The sequence below is a fragment of the Aptenodytes forsteri genome, unplaced genomic scaffold (genome assembly GCF_000699145.1).
Source record: "Aptenodytes forsteri isolate BGI_AS27 unplaced genomic scaffold, ASM69914v1 Scaffold166, whole genome shotgun sequence".
Lineage (NCBI taxonomy): Eukaryota > Metazoa > Chordata > Aves > Sphenisciformes > Spheniscidae > Aptenodytes > Aptenodytes forsteri.
The window spans coordinates 10,956,107-10,974,409 of NW_008796110.1; the positions used below are offsets into that span (position 1 = coordinate 10,956,107).

At 36.8% G+C, this 18,303-nt stretch overlaps 1 protein-coding gene across 3 annotated transcripts in view; it reads left to right on the forward strand.

The window, feature by feature from the left end:
* Positions 1 to 113: 113 nt before the first annotated feature.
* Positions 114 to 18,303, forward strand: part of PNPLA8 (patatin like phospholipase domain containing 8) — a 41,889-nt gene continuing 23,699 nt past the window's right edge. The window contains exons 1-7 of one of the 3 annotated variants that reach the window (XM_009286844.2): positions 114 to 132; positions 862 to 2,075; positions 2,955 to 3,104; positions 4,345 to 4,496; positions 6,253 to 6,347; positions 11,185 to 11,356; positions 16,367 to 16,424. In XM_009286844.2, coding sequence (XP_009285119.1) covers positions 954 to 2,075; positions 2,955 to 3,104; positions 4,345 to 4,496; positions 6,253 to 6,347; positions 11,185 to 11,356; positions 16,367 to 16,424 — 1,749 coding nt within the window. In that variant the 5' untranslated portion in view covers positions 114 to 132; positions 862 to 953. Of the gene's footprint in view, positions 133 to 834; positions 2,076 to 2,954; positions 3,105 to 4,344; positions 4,497 to 6,252; positions 6,348 to 11,184; positions 11,357 to 16,366; positions 16,425 to 18,303 lie in introns of those variants that run through there. The other 2 variants (XM_019474054.1, XM_019474055.1) reach the window with 2 other exon arrangements.

Consider the following 18,303-nt stretch of genomic DNA (forward strand, 5'->3'; position numbering starts at 1 on the left):
GTGCGCCTATATATCACCCCGCCCGCCGCCGTGGCCTGGAGCCCGGCTGCACGGCGGCGTCGGTGACCGCGCCGGAGGGTTGGCAGGCGTGGGGCGGGCGCGGCGTAGGTGCAGGCAGCTGCTGAGGAAGCTGTAAGTAAGTAACGACGCTCCTGCCTGCGGCCGTGCCGCCTCTGCTGTTACCTTGGCGGGTGTTAGCCTGCCTGGCCTCCTCTGGCACTTGTCAACGGAGCCAGAGAAGTCTCAGCTTGCCATTTAGGCAAGTGATGGATTTGCGCCTGCGGTTTCAGCGCAGCTCTTGTATACTGTGTAAAACTTTGATCCACCTTAGAAACGTCTACGTTTTTCTTGTAGAGTAAGGCATATATACTGCCCTTAGCTCTTAGGATAGGAACATTTCGTTGAACTTGTGGCTTTATACTGAAGTTTTGCTCAAAGAATTGGTGTCCTTTCTCCCCTGGGAGGAATTCTGCAAAGGGGTGGTAATATAATGACAGCTTCGTTTGAAATTTGGTCTCTGCACGAGATAGTTTGCTGAAGAGATACAAATTTCTCTTTATTGGCAAGACCGGCAAGCAGTTTTCTATATGTCACTAACTGCTTTTGACAAGTCTTGCATATGGTTTAAGATGGACTTAAACTGGCCTTTAAGGAATAACGTGTTGAAATTAAAATGTTGGGATGACGCTGCCAAATGTCTTGAGCAGTAGATACCCCATGAGATTATTTGATTTGAATTTATATTTATCTGTCTGTACTGAAAGAATAAATAAGCTGCATCTGCTTTAAGCAACTCTGTGATTTTAGTTTAACTTGTTACTGGTTTTGGGCTTCCATTGTTGTTTTTTTTCCTTTTTTCAGATAACACCGTGATACGAGACTTATTTATTGAAATATATTTTCAGGAATGAAGTAGACAAGCAACATAGAAAAGGTGTAATTATTTATAAGTAATGACAGTTCATTTATCTTTAGACGCATATTTGTTCTTTGTGATTAACCCAAAAAGTCTTTGGTGGAAGCGAGGAAACAAATACCTGTATTTGTATAGACCTAAAGTCTGCTGGGGAATAAATCATGCCATTCACCTCAGAGTTTTTCATACAAGTGAGCCTCGGTGTAAATGGGCCAGAAGCAGAACATTTTGGTATAACAAATACATTTACAGCCATGACTTTTTATACTACAGAGTCTCTAAACTTTTAACTTCTTCTTCCAAAGGACTTGCAAAAGTGAACAATCGCATGTCACGAATTAAGAGTACTATAGAATCTGTTTCAAAGGCAGTGTCTGGCACTCACAGTGAGCTGGTTTCACGGATAGCTCGATTAAAGTCGCACTCAGGTACTCTGGGAAAAGCAAATAAAAGTAACGCAGATGCAAATAACATCAATGCAAATCTAGAAAATGATAAACAAGTCACAGATGCCAGAACTTGGGATTGCAACAGAGGCCCAGCTGCAAGGAAATCCACTTGTGCAAATGAAAACTCGGAGTCTATGTTAGTAAGTTCAAGTGGCACTTATCAAGATAGTCCAGAAGATTCAGCGTCTACTAAAAGCCACCTTTTTCATATAAGCTGCTTTTCTACAAATTTTGGAGAGACTTACAACTTCGTAGCTGATCATATCAACGGGTACTTTAATTATAATTCTGTTATGGATCAAGAGAAAAAAAGGAATGCTTTATTACAGGACTCTAAAAGCGAAGAGAGGAATAAGCTTGATTCATCAGAAAATACTGTAATGAGTGAAGAAAAGACAGTGGATTCAGCAGCTACTTTAGCTCCTGAAGCAGAGACTGTGGGTGCTGAAAAGACAGATACTGCTCTTCCAGTTTCCACTAAAAAAAGTATTGCAAACTTTCTTTCATATCCCAGTAACAGTGTACAAGCTTTTGTAGACAGTTACATTGGTGGGTTGGTTCCCAAGTTAAGATCCGACACAAAAGTTGTTTCACAAGAAAAGAGTAAACAGCCAGAACAAGAAGGCTCTGAGAAAGGTGAGGAGGACAAAGGAAAAGAGGCTAAGACTGCAGAAGAGAGGGAAAAGCATCTGTCTCTTCAGAGAGAAAAGGCAAGTCTTCATTTAGTGTTATTTCTTCATATATTATTTCTATGTGTATGTATATTTTATACAAGTGTATATATACACGTGTATATACCTATATGTACTTATGTATATATACACATATATACTTACATAAATAAATATATACCTATGTATGTACTTACATACAAGTACATGTGTATTTACACATACATTTATTTATATGTGTACATACATATAAGTACATATGTACTTCCATAAATAAGTATATATGTATATACACCTATAAAAACCATATAAATATATATATATGTAGTATATGTAAGTTATATGTAAACTTACATATACATACTTATAAATAAGAATATATACTATGTATATATAAAAATATATATATACACACTATATAAAAATGTGTATATACTCTTTATATAAGTACATATATGTATATATAAGTTTATATGTAAGTGTATATACACATACGTGTGTGTGTAGTAGATACATATATTTAGCTCATATATATGTAGAGAGAGAGTACATAAATACAGATAGATAGATCTAGTTGCTTTTTTTGTTGTTGTAGTTAGAGTAAGCTTACACTCCTCCATGGTCCAAATGCTATGATTTCAGAGTTGCCCTGAAAATACACGTGAGTACATGCTGACATGTTTGTTTGGTGTATTGTTGCTGTGAGCTGCCTTTATTTTTCTAGTAAACAAAGAGTCAGAAGGTTGCCTGTTTACGTTTAAGCAATGCTTACTTGGAGCCTGTAGCAGATCTCTAGTAGAACATGCTGTCCGTTACTTCTGAGAAATCTTAAAATAACAGTTTGGAATTAATCTTGCCAAATTTTACACATTTCTTAGAGTAGTTTTATGTTATTTGTATAACTTTATCTTTTTTTAGATTATTGCAAGAGTGAGTATTGATAACAGGACTCGAGCTTTAGTTCAAGCCCTACGAAGATCCTCTAATCGAAGAGTCTGTATCAGCAGGGTTGAAGAACTGACCTATCATCTTCTAGAATTTCCAGAGAGCAGAGGAGTTGCAATTAAGGTGCAAATAGTCTTTTATGCTTAGACAAAAAATAAATATCTGACAGACAATTGACATAGAATAACATAAAACTTTCTTCTGTGCTTTTGTGGGCTAGTTGTATTTTCTGTTTGTAAACATTACAATGTGAATGTCTCTTTTTTTTCTTATAGCTATTTTTTAGCTGGTTCAAGCAGATTCGTATGCAAACTGTCAGTAGTTTAGCTAAAGGCTCTTAAGGTTGCAATGTTTAATTTAGAAGCATACAGCATCATCATGTGGATAGATAGTATAGCTTATTCTAGTGGTAGACGAAGGTCATACACTGTGTCCTCTGTTGCAATTGACCAGATGGGAATGTACGGTACAGTTGATCTGCATATGCACAACAGTTTTTATGCTTGTTTGCATGCTTCCTTCGAAGAGAGATGACAAGAGTGGAGTATAACCATCAAATAAGTTCATGTAATCTAGTCCTACTCATTCTCTTTCCTGCAGTGAGAGGACAGGAGGTGGGTGGTAGACTATTCTAGCAGTACTAGCCAAGTCACAGCATTTGTCATGCCTTTTTCCACAAGATGTGACAGATGTGTGACATAGATTGTAGAATTGCTGGAAAAGAGATCTTTGGGAATGGAGTGCAGGCTAGATGAATCATCCGAGCAGGGTACAGGTCGGGCATCCACGTGAAGAGATGTGAATTACTTTATTATGAAAGAGTACATTCACTACTCCCATTTTGATTATAATACTGTATATCTTTGTGATAACAATTGTACATTTAAAAATTACTCAGTGTAAGGAAGAATTTTAATTTTTGTTTTGTTTTAATATTAGTGTACTTAGAAGGCATTTCCTGTTTTGAAGCAGTGTGATACTTATTCAGCAAAATCTGGGCTTTTAGCTATACTTGGTGTGCTCCATACTTGAGCTTATGCTTGGCCAATGTGACATTAAAGTCAATAAAACTAAACTGCTGGTAAATACAGCTTTTCTAGCTATTCGAAAGATTTACATTTCACCTTGATTGTTTAATTCTGATAGGTAGTCACTATAGCAGAGGCGCATACGGCATAATATTGGAGTCCTTTCTTTCCCTTGTTAGAAAGAGAGATGGGTAAATACAGATTTAAAGAAGCTTTCTTCTGAGTTTAACTAATATATTACTTTTATACTTAAATGCCAAACTAGTAAATTTAAGCATGGATTCTTTTGGTATAAACATACTTTTAGAATGAAATATCTCTGTATTTATCAATAGGAAAAATTAATCCCATGCCTACTGCGTCTGAGACAGGCAAATGACGAAAGTCTTCAGGCTGCTGTTAGAGAGACTTTAGCTATACTTGGATATACAGACCCTGTGAAAGGCTGGGGCATTCGAGTCCTCACTATTGATGGAGGAGGAACAAGGTAAAACCTCTGGTTTTTTATATACTTAGCCTTTTTCATACTGTAACTGGAAATAAAATTTCAAATTCTCTTTGATAAGTTTGTGCCCAAAGATGCAATTTATGATTTACAGTTCTGTTACATTTGACTGTCCAGGTGATGGGTATTATTTTTGTATGCATTTGTGCTTAAATTTCCATGCATTAGTAGTCCTATGACACTGAAATTACTTACCCATTTAAAGTTGGCTACACACTTAAGTGCTTGGATTGGCTCTTTCTCCTTTTGGAAGTAAATTAAATGGTTATTTGAGTTAGTCTGCTCACAAGTCTAATCTCAGAAATACAAAATTAGTGTGAAATGCCAGAAGTAAATTTATACTCTTATGATTGTGTTGACTTAGTAATACGAAAAAAGTTCTTGTACTTGTCTGGAGGGTGACCTGCCTTAGCAGGACTGGTCTCATATGAAAGAATGAATAGGCTAGTGGTGAAAGCTTCTCTAGCCAAGCTGTTGATTTATATTTCTTCTACAACGAACACTTTCTTCTTTTAATTTATGCACCACATGTCCTTAGTTATATGTGCTCTAGTTCTGCATGAATTTATGCATCTACCACAATTTGTAAAGAGTAGTAGCAGAAGCATGTTCATTAAATTTGAAGTCTGATGTTTACTAAAAGCTGTGTTTTCAGGCATATTTGAAGAAATCTTGTTGGCAAATACTGATTCACAAATTTTTATTGGTAGAAAGTGAAGTATGAAGTCATTGCAGAAATACAGTTTCACGAACTTTTTGTTTCCCCATAGTATTTCTTTACTTGCATCAAAATCAGTTGTCTTCAATAAGGAGTAAGTGTATGTCACAACTTCAACATTTGTGTTTCCAAAAGTTCATTGTAAACCATAAAGATTTTACAAAGTAGAAAGAAGGATGCTATATGTATAAATAAAGTGTGTTAATTTTTCTGTTAGATTTCTAGGGGAGTGACATTAGAAGACACCTTATCTTTAGAACGTGGTATCTGCATCTATAGCACCAAGTGAAACAAGCCCAGAGGGAGCCTGAGTACTGACTACGGGCTGTTGTGTCACTTAATTGGTGGTGTTCAGCTGGTTATAGTTTTGGACTGGGTTGACTAGTGCTCTTCAGCACATGCCAGGACAGATTTGGGGGCAGCATGCAGGAGGTGCCATTCTCAGCAGAACGTGTTGGCAGGATGGTACTTGGCTTGGTGCTCCTTTTGCCATACACAGTTCTCTAGCTTTAGCTCAGCAGAATTAGCACCTTTGCGTGCCAGATACTCTGTTTCGTGCTATAGGAGCACAAGTCTGATGGTCTGGAATGCATCTCTCCCATTATTTCTGACACATCGTATTGAGGCAAAAAACCCACAGACAGAAAAATACTGTGTCCTAACGCACATTATATAGCCCTGTTAAGACCAAACTTTAAGTGCTGTGTGTTGTGGATGCAGCTAAAATCTATCCTGAGTTTACATCCACAGAAGATGATCATCCCTGAGCCTTTGCTACAAATCAGTATGGCTGTAGCTGTTGAGTACTATTCTTGGTATGCCTGAGTATGTCATTTATATTTAGTATTCATCATTCCATTATAATTGTGTTCTGCTACTCTTTCATTCCCTGAAATATTCAGGATTCTTACTGTTGTAGTTACTCAGTTATAATTAGTTATAATTAAGCAAAGGTGGGCTTAATTAAAGCTATTAAGATAAAACTACCATTGTATGTGAAGGGTTTTTTTTGTGTTTCAGGGGGTTAGTTGCACTTCAGACTCTACGGAAACTAGAAGAACTAACTGGAAAGCAGGTTCATCAACTTTTTGACTACATTTGTGGTGTAAGCACAGGTAACTGTTAAGCCACAAGTTGGAATTTTGCTATGAATATAGTAAAAGAACATCTGAGAATAAATGTAGATTTTGCAGAACTTGCCAGTTTCTGACTTTGAGTGTAAATTGGGAAAGTACAGGTGTGATTTCTAAAGTCTTTCTTTTTTTCTTCTGAATAAGAAGATCCATGATTCATGATACACTTGTAACTTCAAACTGATTTATGATTTTTTCCAACGAATGTGAAACCTTCATTTTGCACACAGATACAAATACCTTAGATGTTTATGGGGCTTTACAGATGACTAAGGTAACGTCCCTCAGGGACTGATACTGGGCCAATAGTGTTTTCTGTCTTTATTAACGACCTGCACAGCAGGACAGAGTGTGCTGGTAGCAAGATTTTGGATGATACTAAATTAGAGGAAGCGGTCAGTACAGTGATGCCCTCTGTTCAGATTGGCCTGTACAGGCTGGAGAAATGGCTTGACAGGAACAACCTAAGGTTCAATAAAGCCACGTACCAAGCCCTCCGTCTGAGGTGGGCTGAATGCCTAGAAACCAGCTTTGCAGAAAAAGACCCAGTCTTGTTGGAATAAGTTAAACATGAATCATTAGTGTACCCTGTCAGCAAAGAAAGCTGACTACGTATTGGCTGTATGCACAAGAACATACCCAACAGATTAAGGGTCTCTGTTTGGCCACTGTATGCCTAGTTTTGGGCTCCTCAGTAAACCCTTAATCTGTTGGGTACATTCTTGTACATACTGAGTGAGTCTGGCAGAGGGCCAAGTAGATGGTCAGGGACTGGAGGTCATGACATACAGGGAGAGAGTTTAAAACCCAGCAAGAACTGGGTTTATTCAGCCTTAAGAAGAGAGGCCTTATTGCTGTTTCAACTAATGGGAAAATACAGAGAAGATGGAGCTAGACTCTTCTTGAAGGTGCACAGTGATAGGAGAAAAGCTAACAGCCAAGTTGGAATATGGGAAGTTACAATTAGGTGTAAGGAATCATGTTTTCCTTGCAAGGATGGTCAGACACTGGAAGGAGTTGCCTGCACAGACTGTGGAATCTCTATCCTTGGAGAGACTCAAAACTCGGCTGAACATGTCCTGAGTAACCTGTTCTAACTGAACCTGTTTGAACAGGAGGTTGGACTAGATGACCTTTAGAGGTCCCTCCCAGCCTTAAGTACTCTTGTGATGCAATGGTAAGTTACTCCTCCCTAGGAAGTAGGAAACTCTAAAGCATGAGTTTCTTTTTAAAAGACAGTCATCTCTTTCAGAAATCATGCTAGACCAGTAGCAGCGTAATGCTGATTTCTAACATAAGAGGTACGCTGTAGTTCAGTAGCTCAGTTTCCTTTAGAAACCCACATTCTTCAATTTTTTTTGCACTATACTTATCTTCCATACAGTTTAATTCAGAAATAATATTAAATGAAGATCACCACGAGTAGATACAATGTTCGTGTTTCCAGAGATTTGCTTAATAGACTCAAAATAGTAGAGAAGAAGAGAATGTTTAGGTCTACTAGACAGGATTTGTTTGTAGGCACAGTATAGTTTCCTGCTTTACATTTTTAATAATCTTTGAAAAAAATCCTTTGTTAGTTAATTGAGCAGTAAGTGGTTGTTTTTTTGGAAGGTAGTTTCACTACAAAACACTTCCCTAATGTCTCCTTCAATCATAATAAAGATATTTTATCTTTGATAGAGGGGCCTGGTGTTCTCAATTCGATCCCGCTACTCTGATCAGAACTAACAATTCTTCACCCGATTTTGGGTTCTGTAACTGCTACTAAGTACTTAACGTGTTCTTTTAAGCTTTGCTTACACTCTCAAGCTTTTGTCTGCAGTAGTCCAGCTTGCAATAATAGGTGACAAGAAATGGCTGGGAGAGGTTGTACATAACTGTCAGCATGTGCTAGCAGTGTACTTTACCATTTCAGTTTGTGTTGACCCTACATATGCCAATAGGATTTGCAGAAGCTTGCAGCCGGATGAATTGTGGTTTGTAAGAGTGATGTATTAAATGACAGGAAGGATGCCTCTTGTGCATTACAGTTCTCTTTTTTTTTTTTTCTGCTGTGCTTTTCATATCTCTTAATATCATTTAGCTGTTTTGCTTTTGAGGTTTAGAAATAATCAGTTTGCTGTGAATTCAGCATCACAGAGTCTGTCTTTGTAGTTAGCTTCCCTGTACTTCTCTTCACTGGTGGTCACAGGGTGTAAATGCAGGCAGTCACAGAGGAAGATCACACTGTAATGATGCTGTAATGGGCCCTGCATACTTAGGTCACCTGCCTGTTGCTAAGCACAGTATCTGGGCATAGAAGCACTAGAAAATCTGCAAGCACGTGCAACACAGTGGTAGCCACTGAACTTTTTTTTTTATGGGGAACCAAGTTAATGTAAATTGTATACTGAGTTTGTGCCTGTTCTGTGCAAAAATCCAGAGATGAAAACAGGGCAATTGAGAAGAGGAAGTGCCATTGCCCCATGAACTAAGCTGCTGGGAATTCTGTAAGTGAGGGTGATTTTCACTGTTCTCCAGAGTATGACATGCTTTTACAGATGCACAGAGCACTTAACCCACTGAGGATAACTTATGTGCAGGTATGCTGTGGATGTGGCTTGTATGTTCTTCTTGCTGCTCATGCGGTCTCCCAATATATCAAAGATATTATTATAGAGCTGGAAGCATCCTTAGGAGGTGATCTCACTTCCCAAGGGAAGGATCAGCTGTGTGTGTTTCACTATTGACAATTTTCTAAGATTTTGAATCATGTCAGACCTCTTCAGAAAATCTGTGCTAGTGCTCCACTGTCTTTACATTTGGGGAAAAAAAATCCAAATGTCTAATGTGGATCTTCCTGTGCAGTTCAGATTTGCTTCCTCTTGTCCTGACTCCCCAGAGACATGGATAACAGATTCTTTCTTTTCTCTTTGAAGCAGCCTTCTGTGCATTTAAAGGCTTTTGTCATAGCCTGTTTACTCAGGCTTTCCTTACAGACTGATTTCCTTGACCTGTGATTGTTTTTTGGGGATTTTTTTGTGTGGTTTTTCTTTTTGTCAGTTGGTCCACATCTTTTTTGAAGAATGTAATTCAGATGCAGATATAGCACTTCAGCTGAAGTCTTACTAGTACTGAATAAGGAAGGAATACTTTTGTTTTTCAGGTTATATTCTTGCCTATCGTGTGTCTTATTAGCCAACTGTATCCCTGTGTTCTTCAAGATATGCTCCTTAGCCTCCCAGGTTTTATTTTAGTATTTTTTCCCCCCTGAAGTGTTGGCTGTCAAGGCTGAGATGGTGGCTGGAGTGTAGGAGTCTGTGATACAGAGCAGGATGTGATGGAAGCGTCAGAAACTTTTTTCACTGGACTATCTGATAGAGCCTGAACTATATCTTTGATTTTGACCTTACTCTCCTGTGAGTGTCTTGTTAGCATCCAGCGGGTTTCAGCAAAGCCTTTTAACATGTACCTTCACTCTGATATTATCTGCTGCCACTTGTGTGCTCATGTTTACTGCAGTTTTTGGTGCTGTTTCTCAGGGGGTGAAGTGAAAATGAGTGTGCATTTGGTATGAATTTTGGCTCTTTGGCTTTGAAACTGTTCATCAAAGTAGCAAACGCATGATATTATAGAATTGGTGCTGGAGAGTTAAGAGGAAAAGAAGGTAGCAAAGGATTTGCCTGATTCAGGAAAATGGTCTTTCTCTGCTGCTAGATGTTTAGTCTGTGTTGAATACAGGCATTTGGTGATTTGGCAGTTGAGTAAGTTTCTCTTGATGAAACTTTGATGCGTCCAGTAGGCCCAGGTTATATTGAGCATGTGTGCTACTTTTTAAAAAAATTGAGACCATCAAGTCCACTGACACTCAGCTATCATGGTGGTGGGATGATATGTGAGAGCAAAAGAAGCTTGGAAGTCATGTTTCCTTTAAAGCCATCTGTAACTTTATTTATGTAGCTCTTTCTGCATGTGTTTTATTCTTACTCTATTTCAAGAATTTACTCCTTTTTAAATTAATTTTATTCAAACCTATTGGATTCATTTCCAAATTGGAAAAATCATGTGTCCTAATTATTCATAATGCTTAATTACATGTCCTCACAGTATTGCACAATTAGATTTAAAGGTTGTATATGTCACTTTCAGTTTAATGTATCTAAGAACTGTAGTGATGCATTGTGTTTTTCCACAGTCTTTTTAATGGTATTCTGCAACCATGCTTTCTGGATACTGTTGTTTTGTTCCTACAAGGGTAGGTCATAATTTTTTTAGGTACACACTAGATGGCAGTATGTATGAATGGCTAATTATAAATGATTGCAACCAAATGTATCCCAAACTAGTCAAAACTCCCTTCTTTTTTACAGAATTTTCCTAGAATTTTCCTTTACTGACTCAGAGTTTGCCAGAGAGCAAGTAATGCTCCAAATATATTTTTAGTACCACAGCATAGATTTCTCTTACTCATTTCCCTTTCCAAATAAAGCAGTAGATTTAATTTGCTTTCTGCCATGTACATGTTTGCAGGGATGAAATCTGCGAAATGAAATAATGCCATGTGTCAACTTCTCATAGTTCTGTTTTTGAAAGTAGACTCTTCCTATCTTGCATATGTCCTTTAAAACATAGTTTGTGATCTTTTAGTGATCTAAATTTTAGGAATTCCTAATTCCTAAATTCCTAATCACTTTTAGGAATTTAGTGATACAAATGTCAATTGATCTTCCCTTTTCAAGATAGATATTCTGCTAACCTATGAAATACATTAAATGGTAATCCATCTTTATAATCTTACTCCAGGCTATATTTACATTTCAAAATATTTCTTTTTCAGGAGCTATATTAGCTTTTATGTTGGGGTTGTTCCATATCCCTCTGGATGATTGTGAAGAACTGTATCGCAAATTAGGATCAGACGTTTTTAAGCAGAATGTCATTGTTGGAACAGTCAAAATGGGTTGGAGCCACGCCTTTTATGACAGTGATATCTGGGAAAAAATGCTCAAGTAAGTAAAAAATGATCAGGTGAAAAATAATTAGTGTAATGTGTGAGAGAGCCTTCGGTTTTGTTATTGTTTCACTGGTAAGGAAATTCTTAAAACAACTAGAAAGGATTAGCATATATTCTCATTCTTTTGGAATAGCTGTTTCCATATTTCCCAAAGCATTGAAAGCCTTTAACATAATGATTTCTGTTTCTGGGGAGTAAAGTAAGCTTTAGTGCACTGATGTCTGATTATATTCCTGTATGCTTGCCAACTCTGCTTGATTTGACTCATTATGGATCTGCTACAAATTTTACTGGCCACCTGCTGTGCCTTTTTTCTTATAGGAGACGTGGTGAGAAATGAAATAATGTGCTGTAGTAGGGATTTTTAATCTTAGCTGCTATATGGAGGGGGTTTGCCCATTGCCCCTTTCTTTGAAAAGGGACATGAGTTGTAAGGATTGCAATGAAAAAATATCTGCTCTGTCAGAGTTGCCAGTGAAATTTGTCCATAGATATATATACAAATGCATTAATGGCTATTCGGGAAAAGTCACTGGAAGAAATTATTAAAACTTATTACAAGTTTTATTACTTAGTTTTATTCATCTGTATTTGTATTGATAGTTCCATTGTTTATAATTTTTAGCAAACTAATGTCATAGTTTCCCAAACAGTGTAAGCTGGCACTACTAGTAAAAGAACTGAAACAGTCTTCTCTGAGAGCAAATGTAAAATGGTAAAAAGCGTCTTTGGATAAGCAATGACAGGTTCCTTTAGGAACATGATTAATGTGTTCTATGAGCTTGAAAGAGTTTTTTCTAGACATTATAGTGGGAATACCTGTGCTGCCTGCGTTTTAAGCATCTTACTTCTTTGCTGAAGTGGAGAGAGAGGCTTCCAAGCACCACTTCTCTCTGCTTTTGCATGTTTTTAGGAATAAATGTCTTTATCAAATGAATATCACGAGTTTTTCTTCTCAGATATCATATCTGGAGTTCCTGTTTTTTTAGAAAAGATTTTTGTCTGCCTTTCCTCTTTTCCTCCCCTGCCTAACTAAAAGAAGTCTTGTGAAAATCAGAGTTACCTCATGTGAAAGTATTTTAAATGCCTTTAATTAAAATGCTGTTATTCTTTGCAGCTACATGTAACACATGAGGGAGGTAAAGCACTCTACTCCCGTGCAATGGACAGAAGCCAGGCAATTATTATACTACCCATAGATTAAATGAAAAATTAAATTTACTGATCAACAGATGACTTTCTGTTGACCTAATTCTGCAGTGTTGAAGGGAGATGCTATGCCTACACAACATTTTATTGAAACAGTAGGGATTCCCGCAGGCTTCTTTGTGGTGTGGAAGCCTAGAACTAAGAAGGGAATTGAAAGGTTGTGTAGCATCTCTCTATGGCAATAAGAAGGTCAGGTCTAAGTTTCAGTCATTGCATGGGAGAACTGCTTTATGTTTTGTTTTAAATTTAAAAGCCTTACCTGTGCTGGGTGGGTTTTTGTTGTTTAAATGGTAGTAGACTTGTCAGCCTTGCTTGAAATAGGGAGTATCCGTTTACAGTATACAGGCATGCAGTATACCTTTAGCCCTACCATAATATTGATGGTATTATTTTCTGTTAGAAAGTATTCTTGCTGAAAATAATTAAGCTAATGTTGCATTAGGCTAATGTTGCATGCATTCATAAGGCATACTATAAATTCCCTTTCAGAAAATGACAACTAATTTCGGTTAACTAACTTTTTATTCTGAGTGCTGTAGGGAATTGATTTTGTGTCTTACGTATATGCTTATTTTAACTCTTACGTATTCCTTGAATTGCATTTTGAGGACTAGTTTTAATCAGTTACTTTTATTACTTTGTGCAGAAAATTATGCTTACCGTACATCAGTCTATGTAATGCTATATTGAATTGCATTTGTAAGAAGAACCTGGCTTATAGTTCCAAGTTTTCTGTTTTCTTTTGACTGTTGTTTACATATACCATTTTCTTCTTTCATACTGTCTTGAGAAACTACTGGCAAAATTTGAGGAGCAGGTAGGGCTTTGCACAAGCTAACTAAAATCCCATACTGGGAATTTGTAATCTTGAGAAGCAATAAAGCACTGTATAGAGGGTAGGGGTAAAAGTTACATGTTGGAAGTTATAACAAGTTATATGTTTCCATATAGGAAAAAGGATAATGCATGTGTTTGGGATTACAAGTAATAATACTTCAAACCAGTATTCGTTACGCAAATTGAAGTGTAAATTGAGACTGCTCTCCAGTGACTAGATGGGCAACACATTCTGTACCAGTTAGCCACTCCAGACATACTTAACAGATTTTGCAGCATTATCAGTGAGATGTTCTGTATTTTTTATGGAACACACAATAAAAGTCTCTCCTGTAGGTTTGGTAAAGACCTCATAGTTTTCTGGTACTGTTGTTGTTGTTGTTGTTAGAAGGGGGTGAAAGTTACAATTTTGCCTTTCGAACTGAACGATGCTCTTTCTCCAGACTATTTGATTGCACCCTGGCTGTAGCCCATTACAATGTTTCTTTCATCATATGGTTGGCAATATGTTCTTCATAGCATTAGTGGAATAAGTCATTGCTTCGAGTCACTAATATTGCAACAAAGAGCAACATTTGTAAAGGAGACTTGTTGTTCAGGTAGATCATGTCTAGAGGACATAGGTCACAGACAGACACAAACAAAGCAGATAAATGGAAAAATGGGATGGCAAATGAGATTATGTGTAAAGTAATAACCCATGAGTGGAAAAATGTAAAATGCTTACAGGATTTAGACTAACTTTAATATCAAAAGTGATTTAGGTGTTGTTATGGACAGTTCAATGAAACATCTGTATGCTTGTGGTCAAACAAGATGACTCAGTGTGTGATGGTTGGGATTGAAAATACAGAAAATATTATAATGCTGTTATATTAATCCATAATACAGTTTCATTTAAAATAGTATTTACAGTTCCAGTTACCCCATTTTAGAGAATGTTTCTGTTGCAGGATTGGTAAAAAGTAGCCAGTGACCTAAAGACAACTCACACAAAGGAATTAGGACTCTTTATCGTTAAAAAAAGCAAACAAGTTAAAGCAGTAATTTGAGATAGTAAGATATCTTGAGAATTACCGTTCTCATCTTTTCTTCAAGAACAAGGGACTATTCAATAAAATTAAAATTAGGGGACTTTCTCTTTTAACACAGTATGTGAATAAACTGGAATTAATTGTGTTGTGACTTCAGTAAAGAAAATAATTGAACAGTGAGACTTGACAAAGACATTTATATAGTACACAATTACAGTATTAATGCTAGCAACAAAACTAAAATAAATTTGGAGGTGATATTAAACTTTTATCTTTAGACCTTAATGTCTAAAGTTGCATAGTAGTTTAAGGGATTTCTTATACCTACTCTGAAGCATCAGTCCCTGGCCTTCATAAGAAACAAGATGTGAGAACGTAATTACTCAGTTTGGCAGTTCCTGTAATTAAGCAGTGGATATTGCTTATGCAGTGTTTTTAATCTTTTTCAGAGTTTGGTAAAAAATATCTAATACAGATATTTAGGAAGAAGTAGATGAAAGTGATGCAAATCAATAGATGTCTTTCATATCTCACCTCTGTCAATCTCATCTTTTATTTCTGAATATTCCTACTTCATGCTTCTGTGTGCCTTCATCTCCTCCTGTAATCAATTAGTGAGTGCAGATGGCACTCTTCCCCTTCTGGTTGTTGACTGTGCGACTGGAATTAATGCATTTATTGGAAAAAATAAAATAAAACAGCGCTATTGATGTAAGAGTTGCAGTCTTCGATCATAGGACTAGAAGCTGTCCCCCTTCCTCCCTGTCAAGGACACGTACACAGCCATCCTTCAAGCACTGATATCCACTAGTGGAACAGTAAATTGTCCTACCTCCAAATAGAGTTTACTGTCTACATTGAGGACTACTGCTATTGTAGCATTTAAAGCTTCTTTTATCTTCTGACCTGACTAGATTGATAAAGGTGTTGTTTTTAACAGTGGAAGCGCTACTACCTACTCTCACAGTAGTGCAAGCTATAGATGGATGATCTCTTAACAGCAACACATGGAATCACCTTACTTAAAAAGTGTGGCAATACTGAAAACGGTCTTTGCAGAATAAGGTAGATGCACCTTACACAGTGCACAGATGCACCTGTGTTTGTGTGGGCTGTGTTCAATGGGAGAAAGAAAACTTGCTGATTTAAATGAAAGCCTGTTTGGAATCGTTATGGATGAGCACCCACTGCATAGAGTTTTATACCTTTACTGTGAGCAAATCGAAGTTGAAATAGATGCTGATATGAGATTATTGGCTAGTATGCTGATATCCTTCAGTCTCCTGCACTATGCAGGAGGGCTCCCTTCTAGTTAGCAATTAGAATACTGACCCTAATGCTGATGTGATGATAAATTACATTGCTGACCATTCGTGTGATTTCACTGTCAGATTTATAAAATGTTATGCATATGAAAAAATCCCACCTGAAAAATTGATGTTAAATGCATATTGAATTATTGTTATGGAAGACTACGCGTAGATGTTTTAACTTTCTTCTAAGTCATGTAGAATGTTGTCTTTCTTTCCCTAGCTTTTGTTTTCGTAACAGTTCAGAAGAGTAATTTTCATTACTATAAAACCGCTTAATAAAGATGTAGATTTTTTGATTCTTAAATGTAGCAAAGTACTTTGTTTTCCTCTCACAAAGTAGTTGAGTAATCCTGATGATTAATGGTTAAGCATGTGGTGAAGTAAGTAACTGAATCAAGACCTCAATCACTCTTTAGACTTATTTTCAAAAGCCTAGAAGGTTTGAAGTACTGGTCCGTTGAAGTCAACCGTAGAAATCTGATTATTAAAGTGAAATCCAAGCATTGCTTCTTTTAAATGCAAAGTTCTCAGAAGTAAAGATGGTAAAAATATAAGTCTTTTTGTTCATACTAAACTGATGGAGCATTTTCAATTTTTTACACTTATTTGTAGAGAAAAAATGGGCTCAAATCTTATGATTGAAACTGCAAGAAATTCCAAATGTCCGAAGGTAAGTACAGTTTTCTAAAGTAAATACTAACTGTGTATTCCACAAGTACTTTTAAGAGTTCTGAGTAAGAGTACTGTCCCTGGAAGAACACTGGATAAACAGGATGAGTGTTGATATGCTCTCCTAAGCTTCCATATGAGATAACTCATGCTTTTAAAAGATAGAAATTCATTACATTCTTAATTTTTCGCAGTAATTTCTCATATTTTTATTTAATACTTTAAGTTAGATTATGTTTGAGATGTTAAAAGGCTTACAAGCAGAGAAATACTAGGTCAACTTCTTGAAGTTGTGCAGAGTTTGGTTTTTTCCATATAGGAGAATTGTAGTACCTGGAGATCCTGTCATGTCAGCTGTGATCTGGACAGGGTTTCTCCTCGCTTTATCTGGATTACCAGGTTTTCTCCAGTCACATTCATAGGCCCCAAGATCTCTACTCTTCCTGTACCATCTAAAGGGCACCAATTAATTGGGGGGGTGTTATATACAGCAGCAGCAGCACAAGAGTGAAAGATGAGAAAGCATGGGTATTTTCTTTTTGGTGAAGGATAGGGAGTGAAGAAAGAAGAGAAATATAATAGCACATATTTCAGAACAGTCTGTAATTAACAGGTGTTTTGGTGTCATAGCACTATATTCAGTGCTTTACTGTTAAATGGAAGATACTCACGTTTTTCTAAATGTAGAAACGTGCTTGACTGACTGTGTTCCTAGTCCATGTCCAAAACAAGGACATGAAAAGGCTGGAGTGGTATGTTGCTTTCTGTGAGAGAGAAGCTATCCTATGTTGACTTGAAAGTTATCTTTGAACCAGGATCTTTGGCTTCCTTCCATGTTCTTCAGTAATAAAATGTGAATATAAATAGAGTTGAAACTAGCTATTCCCAGTAATCGCTTTGTAGTGTTGGCAGCGGTGGCACTCTTTACAAGGCACAGCAAAATCAAAATAAAACACGCAGTTGTGTGCTCTGCTGCTGTTAAATTCATCGCAAGATGGATTTTTTCAGAAGGTGCTCAGCACTTTACAACTTAGACTGCATCATGAAGTGGAAGTGTATATGGGTATTACCAAAAATAAATTCAAACATCAGTTTGATAAGTTTTCTATTAAATTTTCAAAGGTTTTTTTTTTCTTACTGCTTCTAGTAGTGCTTAGAACCAAACCTTCCTTTTGACAAAACCAGGAAACTTTTCCTCCATCAAATGATGGAGTACGAATCATGCATGTGTGTTACTTCTGCATTGCCATATAGAAGTTACGCTTTTCTTGTTCTCTTTTTTATAAGGATGGACTTACTGTGAATTAAATGATGTAGCTTATGTAGCTGAAGAATCGAAATGAATGCAGTGATATCACAGCATCAGCTGCTAGTGCTGTTGAGTAATGTTTCCCAAAAACACTCTACTCTGTAAAATAGTAAACAAAATAGAGTTGAACACCCACTTGTCTGCTAAAGAGTATTGTTCTGAACAGTGCCAGCCAGGCTGGGTGTATCATCACTAAAAGGTCTTGCACATTCTAACGCTCACCCATAACTATAGGTGCTCTCGCCTCCTGTGATTAGATCCGTAAGATGTGATTTTTTTTTTGCAGTCATGTTTTGTTTTATGGAAATACCATTTTGGCTTTTCACTTATATTTACATATGTGACTTTTTGTTAATGACATTTCAGTGTCCTTACAAAAAACCTTGAAAGATTTATGTGTGATTCTTTTGTTTTTTTCTTTGGGAGAGATTCTTCCTGCAATCCTTTAACTCAGGTTCCAATATTAAGTAATCATTTTCTTGGAGAAAGAAACATCAACCAAATTCTAACATTCTTATTTAATGGCGTTGTTACATTGCTGGTTACAGACTTTTGAGAACGAACTACTATT